This window comes from Cheilinus undulatus, linkage group 2 (assembly GCF_018320785.1).
Source record: "Cheilinus undulatus linkage group 2, ASM1832078v1, whole genome shotgun sequence".
NCBI classification, from domain to species: Eukaryota; Metazoa; Chordata; class Actinopteri; order Labriformes; family Labridae; genus Cheilinus; species Cheilinus undulatus.
In genome coordinates, this window is record NC_054866.1 from 20,182,196 (window position 1) to 20,201,395 (window position 19,200).

General features: G+C 39.2%; 1 protein-coding gene across 2 annotated transcripts in view; it reads right to left on the bottom strand.

The window, feature by feature from the left end:
• The window catches only part of bcas3 (BCAS3 microtubule associated cell migration factor), a 552,832-nt gene that overhangs the window by 81,973 nt on the left and 451,659 nt on the right, over nt 1–19,200 (bottom strand). Inside the window, exon 23 of one of the 2 annotated variants that reach the window (XM_041803675.1) lies at nt 15,063–15,180. The exons of the other annotated variant lie outside the window; for it this stretch is intronic. Coding sequence (XP_041659609.1) covers nt 15,131–15,180 — 50 coding nt within the window. The 3' untranslated portion in view covers nt 15,063–15,130. Of the gene's footprint in view, nt 1–15,062; nt 15,181–19,200 lie in introns of those variants that run through there. 2 annotated transcript variants of the gene reach the window in all.

A 19,200-nucleotide genomic window follows, 5' to 3' on the forward strand; every position in this document is an offset into this window, starting at 1 on the left:
TATATATATATATATATATATTGCACTTTGAAGAATTGGCAGAGTCACAAACATCTAATAACGTTTTTGGTAACATTGCTTCTTTTACTCCTTGATCCCCCAGAGGGTGTCCTTTGCTGCTGTGTGGCATCATCTGCAAAGGACCTTTATTACTGTTGGACAGGTGTAACACAGATGTTCTTGTGTTTCAAATACATGGGCCAGACATCGCCGTCGAACAGGTGGGGTGGATCTGGCCATCCATGTAGTTCCTGTAGCACCTCTTCTTTTTAATTCTTTGTGCAGGGTGGATATTAAATAACTTTGGTTCAGCACGTCAATCAAAAGGTTCATAGGTGTAAAGCAGAAAGCCCTGCAGAATAAGGATGCTGGTCTCCTCCTCCTTAGTGGTAGACTTTGGGATGATCTCGGTGTCCAGGATGTTATTAACACCAAGAGATTTCAGGTTTAATATAGACTTAAACTGAGCTCCATGTAACAGCATGTTCAGTGCGACGTTAACGGTCCTAATTTCAGCTTTATTTTTTTGTAAAAAATGCAGGGGACTGATTCAGGGTATTTCAGATTTAAGTTGAAAAGCTGACAGTAGGTACAAGCAGAATTACACTCAACAAATGTTGACAGACAACTAAAACAATCTATAAAGAATATTTTTGGTGTTGGCATGTTTGTTTCTGTTGCTTTTCTTCTGCCCTAAATACCAGTCAGAAGGGAGGCATGGTGCTGCAATCTGTGGTGTGCTGTGTGATGGTGAATATTGTAATGTGCCCAGTTTCCTCTCAGAGGGGTTAATGAAGAGGATTCCCAACAAGCCACATCCTTGTGTTCCTGGAAATCCCACACAATCCCGTTTGATCATAATGCCACGCTCGCCTAATGTGTCCCTAAGCTGGCATTATCACACCACAGAGAGGGCCGCAGGGGATAGATTGAGTGAGGTATGGTTGCAGTGCTAGTTAGCATTTCAGACAACTTGTGCTCAATCAAACCATTTCATAGGATCGATGTTTCACCAGCATTATCCTGCATGGCAACAACAGCGGAGAGGAGTATGGGTAGACTACAGAGATAGAGACTAACAAGAGAAAAAGGTTTATGAAACAGTCAGGCGTACTCCACTAACCTCTTTATTGTAAGCGAATAAATCCCCCATTATCGTGTCTCTCTCTTGGGTCTAAAAGCAAGCATCTTACAGGGAATTAATCATATTGGATGGATGGGGGGAAGCTCATTTCATTTCCTTGTCAAGTTTGGGGAGAATTGTATTGGAAGCCAAGCAGCCACCTGGGAATGGCCTCCTCTCTTCTTTCCACTCATCTTCTTGTTCTCTGCTTCCACAAAGCCAATTGTCTGCTGTGCTGCATGGGTCTCTTCTGCCCTCAGCACCACGCAATCAAATGAGCTTGCATCATTTTGACGCAAAGGGTGTCCCCTTTTTGTTTACAGGATGTCAAGTTAAGTCTGTGCTGTGGCTATGAATCAGTTTAAACCATGAGGAGGTAAATCCTTAGAGCTCTGAAGATTTACTGTTTAACCAGTGTCTACATCAGAAGGGTTGCCTATTGTTAGTGACGCTCCTAGGCGTGTAATTTCCCATCAGATTAAACGCAAAATATGATTGTGCTAAGTTGACTAGTCTGAAGTAAAATAAACACATCCTGTAAACCAACTTCAGTGAAACAATTTCACACTGTAACGATGCAAAACTGCTTGAATGTGGCTGACTGGATTTATGGGCCTGAACTGCTAAAAATTTCACTAATGATTTAACTGACACATAATTGGGGTGCAGACAACAAAGGGATGTGAATTTAGCAGTTTGGCCAGCTAATCATATGCTTTCCACTCATTGGAAAGTCATTTTTCTGAGTATTATCTACAGTTTCATTTCTCTAGAAACTGGGCAGCCCTAGCTGAAAGGACATGCCTGTCAGCTAGCTAGCTAGCATTCTGGTTGACAGAAACGTAGCTTTTGCCTGTCAAGCTATCTGTCAATCAAATGAGACATGTCAATCAGACCACAGTGAGGTTTTTCCTAATAATCCAAACGACTGTATCAAGTCCAGCCACATATTCTCTAATTAATTGCGGTCTGGGCTTTGAATCAACCACTCTAGAACATTCACCTTGTTACCTTTTAACCTTTTCTGAGTAGCTTTTGCTGTATGCATTGGGGCCATTGCCTTGCTGGAGAAAAGATCTTCTCCAAAGCTGTAGTTCTCTTCCAGACTGAATAAGACTGTCTTCCAGGATTTTCCAATATTTTGCCACATTCATTTTACTCTCTACCTTTATGAGTCTTCCAGGGCTGGCTGCCGAGAAGCATCCCCACAGCATGATGCTTCCACCACTAGACATTACAGTGGGGATTGTGTGTTTGTGGTGATATGCAGTGTTTGGTGTCTGCCAAAAATATGGCATCTGGTCTGTTGGCCAAAAAGCACCATTTTGGTCTCATGGGACCAAAGAACTTTCTTCCACTTGACCGTGGAGTTGAAATTTGATTTGTTTGCTTCAGCAGTGGCTTTCCCTTTGCGACTCTTCCATAAAGCTTTGACTGGTGGAGAACCCAGGAAACAGTTTACAGAGTCACTCTCATCTCAAATGCTGAGGCTTGTAACTCCTTCAGAGTAGGCATAGGTGTCTTGGTGGCCTCTCTCACTAGTCTCCTTCTTGCATGGTCACTCAGTTTGGCCTGTTCTAGGCAGATTTACACAAGCCATATAGCTTCCATTTCTTGATGATGGATTTAACTGAACTTCAGTAGATATTCAGTGCACTGGAGATTTTATTGAATGACCTTTTCTTTGAGTTGCTTGGAGTGTTCTTTTATCTTCATGGTGTAATGGTAGCCAGGAATACCGGTTAACCAGTGACTGACCTTCCAGTCACAGCTGTATTTATATTACAATCACTTGAGACTCATTCACTGCACTCAACAGACCCCTATTTAACTAATTGTGAGACGACTAGCACCAATTGGCTGGACCTCTGTTGAATTAATTCAGTCACTTTGAAGGGGGTGAACACTTATGCTTGTTTTACACCACTGTAATTTATCTGTTTTCACTGAGACATCAGAGAGTTTTTTTAAGTCAGCTTCTCAAAAAGTGGTTTTAAAATTATTTTTGAAATTTTGAAATGCATTATTTATGAGCAGAGTGCAATGCTTTTTGTGAGTTCAAATGGAACTGTGCCTTCAAAATAATACGTTGCCATTTTGTGTCAGTCAATCTAAAATCAATCAGTCAAACTAGAACGTCCTCTAGATTTTATGGTTTTGTTTCTAATCCATTTAAACAGGATTATAAAAACTACTCTCCCTTGTGGCCAGATCACAGCTTCCCCTTGCCTGAATTTACCCCATTTACAGCACAAGTTATGTGACAAAATGACATAATCAAAAGATGCTCAGCATGAGTAAGGAAAGGACAGAAGTCTTAGCTCTTGGATTTAATGCTCTTTCTTGTAGGTTTTATTTCAGACTGATTGAAACATGACGATGCAAAAGCAATCCCTGTCTCAGCTGTCAGTGGGGGGGGGGTCTGTTTTTGTACCTCTAAATGGCGAGTGTGGTTTCAGCTCTGTGTAAAAACTTGTCAGACTACATGAATATGAATCCAACTGGAGCTGGAAAAGTCAACTTAAAAAAAAAAGTCTGTGTGAATAGAGTGAGCGTGTGTGTCCAGCTCGTGGCTAGCCAAGCCTCCTCAGGCCTCTAAACAAGCACCATAAATTCACCCTCCACTTACCTGCAGTAAAAATGTCAGGAGCGAGGCTTTTATTGGGCCACACACAAACACGCACTCGCTTAGAAGTCACTAAATACACACACCCTCACTCCCCTAAACACACACTCACTAAGCCTTTTACTCCCTGTGTCTCTTGCTATCTTCCACAGCAGCTTTACATTGATATTGACATGACATACTTTGGGGAGGCAGGGACTCCATGCTAACAACGTTAGCCACATAGATGCTGTCACAGCCACTCTGTCTCCTACATATACCCCCAAGCCCTCTGACAGGCAGAAAAGCTGAAATTACATCAAAATGAAATGAGAGTGAATAATTTAGGAATACACAGAATTATATTTTCATCACAAAGATCCCCTGTCTTATATACTTATAACAATTAGAGACCAAGAATTTAAAGGATTGAAAAATGACCAACTTGGGTTGGAGTCCAGTCAACAGGAAGGAGCAGTAAATAATGGAGAAGGGGCAAATATTTAAAAGGTTAATGTCCTGCCTTGCGTATTTCTGCAGTTTCCCATCATGTGATGGAAAATTAAGTTGACTAGACAAGAACAGCTCCACACCATAGGTTAGAAGAATTACAAGTGTTTATGCATCATGTAACCAACAGAAGTAGAAGGCTACAAAACATGGGCTCCCCAGGCAAAGATCTTGGCGGGGCGGGGCGGGGGGGGGGGGGGGGGGGCATATGTACAATGGCGTAGGGCATCCCAAAAAAAAGATCCATTTTTTAGTTAAAAGTGCAAAAACAAGTTGAAATTGATATTTTGACCTAAACTCAAAAAGGTCAAGATTTTTGAATTTACAACATTATCAAGATGTAAATTTACATGAAACAAAACTGGAATCAGTGGATAGATAGCACCAGTTTACAAAAATGGCTCTTTTATGCCTAGATTAAAATGAACCTGTGATTTTTCTGGGCTAATATCACAATTACTTCATTATTGATCAGTCCCAGTAAGAAGTATAGTTTAATTGGGCCCTAAACTACAGTACTGGTCAAAGGAAAACAGCTTAATCTGGTAAGATTTTCTTCCATACAGTAAGCTATTTTTGGCATACTAAGCTGAAAAATTCCAAGTTTTGGTTCAAGTAAATATACAAATTTTAAAGTAAAGAAAAAGTTTATTTTCTTGTAAATTTACAACTGTTTAAACTTGAAGTTTTTTATCAAAAAATGTAGATCCTCTATCATTTTATCTTTTAAAGCAGTGCTAATACTCGACAAGAACCTGTTATATAAGTAGGCCCAGTATGTTGATGACATATTTAGGGTCTGAGCACCGAGGGTGCAAGGACATAATTGTAATCGCTCTGATTATTTTTATTATCATTTGCCGTCATTGCAGTGACGTTTGTGGGCCTTAACATTTCTGAATTTTCGGGAAACTTTGCAGGTACACCGCGAAAGTTTTTATATTTTTTGGGTTTCCTGTACGATCATTCAGAATTGCATAAATAGCCCCTCCTAACAGTTTTCAAAGTTAAAGCCCCCTACTTTGACTTTGTCACAGATTCATGAAATTTTGTGTGCAGGTGCAGCTTGGGGAGATCTATAAAAAAGCCTCTTGGCTCTACACTGTATCTCCAACAGGAAATCTGCCATTTTGAATAAATGTGCAAAAAAGGGGCTGCTTTTGGCCTTTTCCAGTGGTCATATCTGGAAGAACTCAGCCGAAAGATTTTCTCCGACCAACTTGTACTTCGGCACAGAGCTAGATGATACAAGGCTGATGAAAAGTTAAGACTTTCTCATTAGTCGAAAGCCCTCAAATTCACATATTTTTTGAAAAACATAAAGTAGTTTATAATTCAGTTGTGTATTGTCCAATTAGATTTATATTGCTCAGGTATATTGATGGTCATGGCCTGCACCCATTCATATGGTCAGATTCTTCACAGATCAAAGCACCACCTAGTGGTGACAGGAAAAATTAAGGTGTATGGTCAAATACAAAAAGTCACAAAAGGTATCAAAATGTACAGTGCCTTGAGCACAAATAACACCTTTACATGAACCGCTCAAAATCAGCTGAAGAGAAGCACGCAAAATCATTTGTTTAAGGCATCTTTTTTCCTCACACTCTCTGAGTGGCAGCTGTCAATCCTGCACCATGGACAGCGTCACATCTACACAGGCTCATTCTTGCAAAAATCCCTATCTGCAAGCTCACAGGCAGTAGTTTCAGGACCACAGGTTCAGAACTAGGACCAGTGTTTTGTCACAACAGTGCCACCAGCGAAGTCAGTGAGCATTGCGAGTAAGTTTCTTGAGTTAACACGACTTTTGTGATAAGTGTTTTTTTCCCATTTTATAGAAATGTTTCATACATGATAAGCCATTCTTTCCCCAAAGTCTTTGATCTCCCATTATATTCACAAACTCTTTTTCCAAATGTTTCTTTATTTTCCACTAAATACAACATGAAAACAAGAGAACAAATAGAACATTTAGAACAGAACCAGGGGATGGCGTACAGGGCTTGCCAGAGGCTTCAGGGACACCTGAGGGAGAAATGCAAGGAAATAGAGATATAATATTTAGGGTAATGTTAGCTAGTTTCTAATGACCTGTGTAACATTATTGATAACATTATTGATAAGACAACATTAGTTCTCTTACTATCAGTAATGTTGTTTTATCAATAATGTTACACAATCCCATGCTGCAACATGTTGTTCATTTTGCTTGGATAAAATTCATATCTTCTTTTGAACTGATCAAAGTTAGGTCATCAAATACTTACGTTTGGTCTACAGCCCACCGCTGTCGTTAATGGTAGCAATAGCTAGAAATCTGTATTTAAAGAAATGCTCATTAACAACGGGCATCTGCTCAAGCAGGGTCCTATTTCTATAGTCCTGAATCTTTGGTCCTGTGAGCTTGCAGATACCCCCTTCTCCATTCTTGAGCTAAAACATCAACGATGTCACTTTTCACAACACAGATGCTCACCTGTACATCATGCGGTTTAATAAATATATTATGTCAGCTCCATTGCAGCTATACAAGAAACAACATAACAACAAAACAACACAATGCGCAAGAACGCAAACAGGCTTTAGCAAAGCAAGTCTGCTTAAATCGTCAAAATTATTGTGGTCAGTCTGAGTAAAAAAACAGACTTTTTGCAGCTGCGCACAGGATTTAACACATGGGTGTGAATAACGACTAATAATCCAATTCAAATTAACGTGCAACAGGAGCAGGGGCACAAATAACTGTAATCCAAACTGTGATCCAAACAAACTCATTTCAGTTTACAAGCAGCAGTTCCAAAGCAAATCTCTCCACTGTAAAGAACACACAAAGGCACCGGCACAGACACACACACACATACATACACAGTAAAAAGGAGGCTCCCTTTCAGAAGTTTACAGAGAGCTTTTGTCCCAAAAAGTCTGCAGTAAAAGACTTGACTGAGAGTTTGATGTCTGGCAAACTTCTGATACGATGAAGCTGATTGCCTCTCCTTGACTTAAAGACATGGCTGAGGGTTTATCAGTGATGGATGACACAATGATGGACTTTGCGGTTCATGTGGAGGCAAAGTAGCATCTTCTCCGGTGATGCTAGCGGCACTTGTAGCTCCCGCCACCGTGGCAACTTCAGGGATTGAGCCATCCAAATTCAAATTTCTTGGATCAACAATCTTAAAAACGCATCTTGTTGTTTCTGTAGCCCTTGCTCCTTAAGTATTTTCTTTTTTATACTCACATTCGGATAGTCTCAGTCTTGTTGCCATGCTAGCAACCAAAATGCACTTAAAGGGGACATATTTTACCCTTTTAAGACAAGTTTATATTTTTCTCAGAGGTCCCCAAAATATGCCTGTGAAGTTCATTGCTGAAAAAACACTCCAGTATTGGATTTTTGCATGTCTAAAACCTCCTCTGTTTCAGCCCTTCTCAGAACGAGCCGTTTCTGTGTCTGTGGCTTTGAATGGTAATTAGCTGTCTGACTCCACCCCTGACCACACCTCTCTCAGGAAATGGATGCAGCGATATTACAGACATTTTTTTTTTTCCAAAGTTTAGACTGGGATTCAAACCATCAATCTCCCAGCTTGTTGTCAGCAGGGTAACCCACTGAGCTATTCAGCATCTCAGCTAGTAGCTGAGATGATCAGTAGAGGAGGGTGGAAGTTTCCTCCAAGTGGGAGAGGGCCAACTAAACCTGGGGAAGGATGCTTAGACCCCTGGTCAGGTTACTAGGTGTAAAATCTGAGAACGGCTTGTTTTAGCACACATTTTCTGAAAGGTGGCGAAAGAGAGGGGAGAGGGAATGGATTTTTCTGGTACTTAAGGGGACTGTGGACAGGCCAGGGACAAATTGATGTTTAATTTTCCAAGGCGGTCCTGGTCGTGGTGGGGGCTTAGCCTTTCCAGGAGCCCTAAGAAAAATGAGTTGACTTGAAATAAATGCAGACTAAATATATGATACAGCGTTGTAGCCTGCTCAGTTACTCTATCAGACTAAATGACAATTAGGGCCAGTTCTGGGAAGTCTCACAACCTACAGACAGAAAGACTAGCATCTTTAATTTTTTTTTTCTTTGAGCCAAATACAAATGTTTTGTCATGTCAGTGATGTGACCAATGAGAGCACACTCTGTGCTCACTGAAGTCAGATGTAGACACGTAACAATACTGAAATTTCATATCACGATTATATTGACCTGAAATATCTCAGTTATCAGTGTCATCATAACATTGATATAATTAGAAACTGTTCAAAAAGTGTTGATGCATCATTTAAAATCATATCAAAAAGTTTGTACAAAAAACAAAAATCAAATTACCAGCATGAAGCACTTTAAACTTTTAGCCTGTACACATTAAATATGAACATGTTCAAAGCAATCAAATGTGCATGAAGGCAGGTACTATGTTAATTAAAGTAGTCAATTTTTTTCAGGTCCGATACTTTTTGAAACCATGTACTTTAATTTTCTTTTTATTTTATTCAACATTTATTTAACATGGACACACAGTAACAATGGCGCTGTGCTACTAATCATGCACATGCTCCAGATGCACTGCTGTTAGTGTTTATAGCAAAATTTCAAGACCTGTCCACTGGAGGCTTTTAGAGGCTAATGTAAGAAATTAAAAATGAAAAAGAAAAGAACAAAGATACCTAAGGAACTTTGTGTACTTGTAAATACAGTAAAGTTCAGATATTGAAAATATACATAATACAGATACAACAAAAGACAAGGCTATATCAGAAGTGCTTCTTTAGGATAAAGAGACACGTTAACACATATTTTATGTGTGGGAATAGTATGATGTTAATATGTTGCATTTTCATCTCAGTGGGTAGACCATTCCATAGTCCAGAGACTATTCCTGTAACAGAGAAGCTGACTGTCTGAAAGAGGTTTTGCGCATTGGGACATTATATTATATCTTGTAACAAATTTAGCTAAGATAGATGGAGCCACACCATGCAGATATTTAAAAAACATCAAATGAAAGTATCTGGAATTTACAGTGCATTCAGAAAGTATTCAAACCTCCTTCACTTTTTCAGTTGCAGGCCAATGCTACAATTGTTTAATTTTTTTTCTCTTTTTAATCTACATTCATTACCCCATAATGGCAAAGTGAAAACAGAATTTGAATAATTTTGTCAAATTTATTTAAAAGGAAAACCTGAAATAATGCACTGTCGCAAGTATTCAAACTCTTTACTTAGTACTTAGTGGAAGCACCTTTGGCACAAATAATGGTCTTGAGTCTTGATGCAACGAGCTTAGCACACCTGGTTTGGGAGATTTTCCGTCATTCTTCTTGCAAATCCTATCAAGCTCAATCACCAGGGATGTTTCGAAAGGGTTCAAGCCAGGGATCTCCCTGAGCCACTGTCCAACATTCACAGACCTGTCCCTAAGCCACATCTGTATTCTCTTGACTGTGTAGGGTCATTGTCATGTTGGAACGTAAACCCTGGCCCAGTCTGACGTCTTGAATGTTGCAGAACAAGTTTCAATAAGGATATCTTTGTACATTGCTCCATTTAGATTTCTCTCAACCCTGACCAGTCCCAGTCCCTCCTGCTGAAGAACACCCCCACAGCATGATGCTGCCACCACCATGCTTCACTGTTGGGATGGTATCTGGCAGGTGATGGGTGGTGGCTTCCTCCAAACCTAACGTTTACAATTTAGATCAAACAGTTCAAGCTTGGTTTCATCAGACCAGAGAATCTTGTTTCTCACAATCTGGGAGTCCTTCATCTTTTAAATAATTTTACATAGATTTTATAAGATCATATTACTTTTTATATTGTAAAACTGCCATTAATTCTTTTTCATCTGTTTTTACTGTTTTTTTGCATGTTAACATCTTCAATCTAATGCCATAGCTTCACCCTAGAAGTCACCGAGACGGCTTTCACAATAAAGCTGAATTCTGGTGAGGTAAGCTGTGCCTTTTTGAAGTGCCTTTCCATTATTTTTTCATTTTCCTTTTCCTAAACTACAAATGCACTTAATTAATGTCCAAAATGTTTTGTTCAAAGTTTTCAGCTCCAGACCACTGTAGAAACAATTTTTCCTGTAAATACTCCACTCAAACAAACTATAGAGACACAGAGAGGGAGACAGAGCTTTAAACATCACAGTCAACCATGCAAGAACACTAAAAATCTCTGAGATGAAGCAAACAGTGTCACAGTATTTACCAGTTAGATATATCAAAGCTTTCATGTGCTTCACTGAGTGCATGAGAGAGGGACAGAGATGTAACCTGCCAAAGTACAAAAGGTTAAAGGATGGTACACATGTATGTTCCCCCTCCTCCTCCTCCTCCTCTTCAACATACACACACCCCTGCACAGACATGAAAGCGAGCAGCAGTCAATAGTGGTGTGTGCATTATTGTGTGTGTAGATGAGTGTGTGTGTGACACATCTGGGAGTGTAATCAGTGGGCTTCTTTCAAGAGCTGCCAAAGCAAACAGGCCAATAAGGAATCCACTTTACAGACCATCGATCTCCGCTGGCCACAGCCAACACAAACACACACAAACACGCACACACCCACACACACACACCCACACACACCCACCCACACGCACACACAAAAAGTTGCACTTTTTCTACACACATTTAGGAATGGTGGTAACATGCACGCACAGACGCAGTATACAATACCTTCATCTAATCTAATCCACGGAACAGCAGGATCACAAACTCATGTGAACTTACACACTCATGCAGGATATACCACATCACAAACACACCCACACACACACCCACCCACACACACACTAAACACACCGTATGGTGTGCTTTAATTTTCATTACAATAGACAGAATAATAAACTACAGTATAATTTATCCAAAATAAAACAAAGTGAAGGGAGCTGCTACCGGTTTACCTCTTTTGACATCAACACAAACTTGACTATGTGTGTTATAGATGTGTGCGCAGTTTCAACTTGTATTAATGTAGAGACCAGTTTGAATTAGATGTCACCATTTTATGACTGTAGTTCACCTGCATACCTGCAAAAGTAGTGTTTAATTGTTGGATTGTTACAATAATGAATAAGTTGATGATAGATTGTTACATTATCAATAAAGAGTTACAAGCCAGTCATTCAGTTCACTTTAGTCTCACTTTACTTGTTATGAGATCCCATGTCTTATATGCATGCATTCAATGTCCTTGCTGCAGGCCGGGCAGTGGGCCGGTCCTTAATACACAAAAAACAATCGACAAACCTCAATATTCCATAAAGTACAAAGCCATTTATAATAGAAGGCTTGTGCACCTAAAGTTTTTACCCTAAAACTGACATTTGGTTTCTCCACAAGCTACACAAAGATGTTTGGTCCACTGCAACTTTGTCCTTTAGGTTGGACTGGTAATCCACTGGGTCGATATTGAATTCAGCTCAGGAGACCTCACCCCATTTTAGGCATTAGCTTGTCACTGTAAACAACTTGTCTTCTGCTGACAAACTATTAAAACAGCTGGATAAGGCATCCAGGTGGTCCAGAACCTTTGATGTAAAAAGACTGTGTAGAGCTGAAGTAGATTTTTCTGGTATATCTTCACCAACATCCAAGGTGCGTGAAGGATTAATTAACTCTTATAAGCAGAAGTTCCAGCAACACTTGTCGTTTATAGAACAGAGTTATAGAACTCACACATTTTGGCTTGTAGCTTCATCACGGACCCTGATTGGTCAGGGACCCTTCTTACTGTATCCATCCTCACCTTCAACATTTCTTCCTCGCTCACCACCAAACACAAAATATTGTGGTTGTATTACTCCACACACTCCCAAAGTGAAAGCAGAACCCCGAGCAGAATCCTCAACTTTGGTTTATTTTTCTGTTGTAATCGGTCAGAAAGCATCTGACTTCATCATGGCAACAGCAGGAATGACGTTCTAATGTTCACCCACCTCTGCTAAAATAAAATACAGTAACTCCTACAGTAAGGAGAACAACATCTACAAAAAAGCCTTTCCTCCCCTCAGCCATAAACACATTGATCAGTTTAAAATTGCCACTGAACAATATCTGTTTTATATCCCTTTTTCTTTTCAATCAATCCCCTATTTTAATGCCTGACCTTTTTTCATATGTATAGTTCAGTTGATCTGTAAATCACAGACCAGTTTGTTACATCTTTGCCAGTTTCTGTCAACTCTGGCTTGTGTGGACATTTACAAGGGGAACAAAATATGTGATGTGCAAGGAAAATGCTCGCTAATTAATCAGAATTTCACATGGCATGAATAAATACATATTTAAAGTACACATGCATACAACTTTGACACTGACTAGGTCGGACTGAGGTGGGTTAATGTTTTCACCGCACATGAACAGCACCAGTGTGCCAATAAAAGCAGACTGACACCCACATTGTAGAGCAGTCTTGGTTTGGTTGTTTGGCGTTTCCAAGATTCGCCTGACAGCTTTAGATTTCATTTCAACCAAACCAAACTGCTCAGGAGTGAAAGCATCCTAATTGTTTGAGCCTAGTCAAAGAAAGCTTCCTTTTTCTTTTGGATAGACAAATGCACAAGGCAAATGTTAAAAATACTACAATTTATTAAAAAACAAATGCAACAATTACAACTGTTTCCCTGAGTTCCCTGCAAAGAAACAGCCCATAAGAGTACCTTGAAATTCTTTACACCTTGATTATGTGCATAAAACTATTTAAACCACCTCGTTGCACTAGCTTTAATAAAAGCTAAGCTTTGATATTCAATTATGCTGCTATTTATTGACTTTTGTTGAATTTGTATTATTGTGTGTTTCTTTTACTTAAATTCATCATTGTGTCTTAAACCTGTATATACGTTTGGTCAACTGAGCATTTTTAAAAATACTCTATATATTAAGAATTTTGACTTGACTCAGGTATGAAAATATTGGACTTGTGGCATAAATTAGCAAGATACAAAAAACACTTACGCTTTACAATTAAATTCTTGTGAAAACAGACAAAACATTTTGATCTTAAAGAATTTAATAGTAAAAACATAATCATCTTATTCCTAAACAGGTCATTTGAACAAATGCTGTCAAAATGTTTGACTAATTTCCATTAATTAATCATAGGGGTGAAAAATGCAAATAAAAATTTATGCTGAAATGGGGCAGGTGGCCTTGTTGTCGAAGGGGCATCCCATATATGTCCCATGTAAAAATCTTAAAAAAAAAAAAAAAAAAAAAAAAAATATATATATATATATATTCGATTAGAACACATTTAAAAATTCTCTTTGCTCTTAGTTTTTATAATTTTATGGATAAAATTCATACTGTACAAATTAATACCATCCTAGATTGACTAGTAACTGGACAATCTATCCTCGGTCTCTACTTCTTCTGCTTCAAAAGCTAGTAGAAATAAATGATGCCATTTCTGGTTGTCTGTCACTGTTATCTTTAAATCTACCAGTAATGCAATCTTTCTCAAAATTATCAACAAATGCTATTAATTGTGATTATTTAATTACAAACTGGAATTAATTAGATTTTTTAAATCAACTGACAGGATCAATTTAAACCTTGTACATTTTCAGAAATATTCTTTCTAAATTTTAGATCTTTTTAAACAGCATGATGCTTAATATATTGTATTAACATGTAGTGATCTACAGGCTGGGTGCTGTTAATATGTTGAAATCACATACAGTGTTATAGAATAAAAAAACAAACATAATGAGTTTTCTGCTGCATAAAGAAAGAAGGCTTAAGCTGGCATATTATTCCTTTTAGACCAGTCTAAACATGATTATAAAAACCTCACACTCCTGCAGCTGTTGGTGTGAGGTCTGTTTGAAAGAGTCAGTCTGAAAATATTAAAAGAGACAAACCCTGATATTTAACTGAGCATTCGACATGTAGGACAGCTCCCCCACCTTTTTTTCTTTCACAAACTCATCCTGTCCCTCTCTGGATTTCCCTTTCTTCCTCCTCTAAGCAGACTGAGGGGAAAACAGAGAGCAAACAAATAAACAATGGAAATATTGTTATGGGGAGTCTCTGAATGATTCAGAGGAGCCATCGGTGTCTAAAACACTTCCAGATGATCCTTAGACAATAGAGCAAGAGAAAACAAGACTGATACGTCATCCATTTACTTTGGGCCACAGTGGTGAACAACAATAAATCCTGGAGGGGCTGCAGGCATGCACATACAGATACACACAAGTCAGTGTGTTTGTTCATGTGGATGTGTAGTGATCTGGAAAAGGAAACTAGATAGATTGAGCTGATAGCAAACAGCATAGAGTTGAAAGCCAAGATATCATACAACCCACCAACAGGTTGTTTTTACTGGGAGAACACACAGACACAGACACACACACACACGCACACACACCGACAGACACACTAACACAGCTGCCAAGTGCAGGAGACAACCTCCATTGAGAAAACCAACGAGCTGTGCCTCTCATGAGACTGAAGCACACACTCACACACAGCAGTGCTATCAGTGCAGCATCACAGTCAAAGTCAGCGGCTGTGACAGTGTGTGAAGCTTTGTTGGCAAACACCAGCAGGTTGCTGCACATTCATTTCCCTTCACAGACACTAAATAGAGGGAGAACTCACTGTGCATGTGTGAGTGTGTTTACAGCCCCTTCATTTCATCTACCTTCAACTAATAGTCATTTAACTGGCCTGGCCTTAAGGCCGGCTCAGACTACACAATTAATTTGGTCTTTCGTGACTGCACCGTGTTGGACTATGCAACAAAAATATCGTCCCGTCTTGGCTGACAGCTTGGCCACACTGCAAGTGTGATCCCGACTGTTCATAGGCTGACATCGTCACTGTCTCCACGTCTGTGTGTGGTTCACAGGTCGTCAGGGAGGCGGGCCAAAGAGTGTCAATCATAGCTACAGCAGAAGCGCTCCATGTGATGTAAGTGGTCTTTTGCTAAAAAAAGAAGAAAACAACAAACAAGAAACAATATGGGTTGGATTATGGATGATAATCAAAAACTTATCCTAATTATCAAGATCAGAACAATACAAACTGGTTACCCTTCAGTTAGAACTTAAGGTGTGAATGTGATAATGTAAAGAAAGTAAGCCCAATAACCCTTGCTAATATATACAGTTTCACTTTATGTACAAATATAATGCCCAGAACTCACTCTGGTAAATGATGATGCAAAGATAAGGAGCAAATGCTCTCCTTTATGTAGGCATCAGGATTCACATCATTTATGTCAGATTTAAGTGTAAAATTAGACAACAATGATAGAAAAATTCTGTCGTTAAATTGTGGGGCGTCTTGGATGTGTCATTGATTATGTCACACTTGATGATGAGCGATGACAGTGCAGCTGGTCCAAAATCTGTTTGAATTTGTGTACTCTCAGTTGGCCTTTAAATATATATTATATAGGATAGAAAGGGCTGTCAAACAATTAAAGTTTTTAATTGCATATCTCAGAAATATTGAAGTTCATCACAATTAAGGGCATCCTTTTAAATCACTTTTTTAAAAACTTTATTTTGTTTCAAACGGTTTTAGTGTCATTTTGAATTTTTGTGCTGTCTCAAACTCAGATGACTGACTTCCTATTTGGATACAGACATGCTGTTATAGATAGATTGAAGAAGTTTACATGAACTTAACAACAGAAAAAGGAACTTGATATGGATCGAAAAAGAAATTAAGTGAATGTTGGAAAAGGTGAGGTTCACATGACTACAAAGATGCTACAGTGGCTTAACCAGTATTATGGAAAGGACAATAAATCTCATGAAAAATTGTGATTAAAAAAATTTTGTGAATTAATGTGGACCTTAATAAATCAGGATTAATGTGATTAAGCTTTACTCACCTAAATATACTATGTACTGTATATAATTTCAGATTATGATTTAAAACGCACAACAAAAAGTGTCTCACATCTTAATGTTAATAGGCAAAATAGAGCGATTGCAATCAGTGTTAAAAAGACAGTTACACATTGACAAGTCTGAACAAAAGTTAGTTAGTTCCTTTTAGGCCCCGTCCACATGGACAGGACTTCAGGAGTATACACAAAAGTTTTTTGTCGTATCGGCGTTTCATCCACACGGAAATGGCGTTTTAGGAGGCCATAAACAGTACTTTTTGAAACTGGTCCAGAGTGAACAAATCTGTAAACGGTTACCATTTCATCTCCGTGTGGACAGCCAACCGCATCTTTCTTAAAACGTTTAACTTACAGATAGCGTAGCACACTTACCACATATGCGCATATCGAATCAAAACAGCAATTGCGGATTACAGGGGTGTGTTCATGCTGCAGAAGCTATTGGCTATATGGCTTTTACAGCAAAATCTGATTCTCCTTTACCACCACCATGAACAGCATATACCACATGTCCGTAAATCCAATGCGGAGAACAACCAGGAGGGCAACTAGAAGAAGTTTGTGTCAGTTTTCTGTGATCCAACAGAACTCCATGCAAATTTTGTGACTGAAAACTACATGTAAAGTCAGGTGCTTCCCTATACAATGGTCTCAACACAAAAACAAAAGACTTCTTGTAAATCCTGATCCTTTGAGTAAAACTATGACTAAAAATATTACTTGACCACCTTCTTTCCATAAGGAAGATGGAACTAAGAATAGCTAAAACGAGACCTTTGGTGATAGAAATTCGGATGAAAAGTTAACTAAGTTTTTTATCAAGGAGACCAAAACAAGACTAAAATGTATGTCACTGTTTTCTTCAGTGAACTTTAAGTAGTTTAAGTATTTATAGTGCAATAATACAAGTGCTTTACTTCTATATTCATTTTTCTAATTTTACTTCAAACTGGAAAAATTAAAATGTGATTTAAACTAAAAGGCATTTTATTCTAAAGACTTAATTTAATATAGCTGTCATAATTAACACTGATTTATAGCCAACTGACCTAAAAAGCATGTCTATAGACTGAGGGAGGAAGCCAGGTTACCTGGAGAAAACTCACACATACACTGGAGAACAGTCAGATCGGTCCAGAAAAAACCTGCATGACTAGGATTAGAACTAGGAACCTTCTTATTGTGCGGCAACAGTGTTAACCTCCGCACTGCTGTGTAGGCCCCAGTTCTAGTCCAAGTTAACCTTGCTGACTGCAATTCAGTCAGGAACACTCTTGTCGTACATGTAACCTTTTAACTGCAAAATGGATTTACAGTTTTATTTGGTGGAAAGTGTGTATTGAATACATTAGAATTAGTTCAAAAGTAATTAATCCATTGTAGTATGAATCTCAATTTGAAGGTGCAAAAAGCTTTATGCTATAAAGGAGGAGGCTGGGGTGGAGGAGGTTAAGCAGCACCAGCATGGTACATCAGCATTAACGCAAGCAGCGAATGGTGACCAGTATGTCACATTTAAATACACCCCCTCTGTTGAGAGAAAGAGCTGTGATTGGCCGTGGGAGCTGGGAGGCAATAATTGGGATCAGCTGTCTGTCAGCTGATCACAGCTTGGCATATAACCAGTGTGTCCTGCATGAACTAACGCTGAGCTTCATTTACAGCTAACCCAGAAAACTTTAGGAGTTTTTCAGAACTTTTATACAAGTATAAAAGCAACCACATTGCTATGTATTACTGCTTTGCTAGCTGTGTATTATGAATTGAACACATCTGTATTTAACACTATCGCCCAACAGAATTACAGAAGTACCCTATCTGGGACTATAAAATAAATGCATAAATTGTTCTGGTTGCTTTTCTGATTTTATTTAGATTTTTTGTTGAACGTGAGAGGATATCAAAATGTCTTTCTGGAGTATGGGTGAGAATAAAATACACATGTGCTTGTGTTTTCCCCTCCTACTGTAGGTGCTAGAGGGTCACCCGACCTCAAAGACTGTGAACGCAGACAGTTTTCATTTAGTCTGGCTCTCTATGCACTCGTTAGTCACTCGTCTGGCTTTTTTTTTGTCCCATGGTGGTCTGAATGTGTTCAGAGGGCTTTTCCACTCTGACAAGAAGAAATTTTTTGGAGAGGCAGAGAATAGTTTGAAATTTTATGACACTGTAATGGTTTAATATGATGGAATTATATTTAATAAACTGAAAATAAGTAGGAAATGATCCCTGGGGAGGGACTTTTTTTTTGGTTGACAGTGCGAGTCTGAGCAGTGTTTAAATCAACTGAGATAACGCCGAGAGTGTGAGGGTAAGACAAAGAAACATGAGGAGTGATGTCACTTCCTGAATCAAAGGGAGAATGGAGACAAGAGAGGATGAAAAAGGCCAGCAGGGTGAGGTAACCATGAGCAGATGGACCCTGTGAGTGAGAGAGAGAGTGAGAGAGAGAGAAAGAGAGAGAGATTTTGTGTACAGGCAGCTGCAGGAAGGATCCTGCTGAGAAAGAGCAGGACGTCTTGTCATCCACTGTGGCCCCAACATCACGCACACACATCAAAGAGTGTGTGGCCGGTGTCGTTCCAGCACTGGTACAATGGTGTGTGGAGGAAAACAACAACACATACACACATTTAAATGTACATACGCTCGCACACAATCTGTGACTCAGTCTCGCAGACACACGCTAACACACATTTACAGTATAATCAGCCACATTCATGCATACAAACAGACACACACATCCTCATGCATGCACACGCAGCCCACATAATGGGCCATTTCAGCACCAAGACCACAGCTAATACAGTAAATGACAGGGGAGGACTGGGAGAGAGCCAAGCTAAATGTGACACTGATTTTCTCTTGTGTGTGTTTGTGTATGTGTGTTTATCACCCTGACACCAGGACACTAAAGGCTGCAGCCCAGATGCTGGTGTGGCCGCTTCGTTGTTTGGTCCCGACCTACTGTGGCACACTCAAACACACATGCACACAAACTGGGTGTAACACACCCAGATACACAGCGGTGTCCTTAAACAACATGGCTGTGGTGTTGGAAACTCTGACCAGAGTGTCAGTGGAAG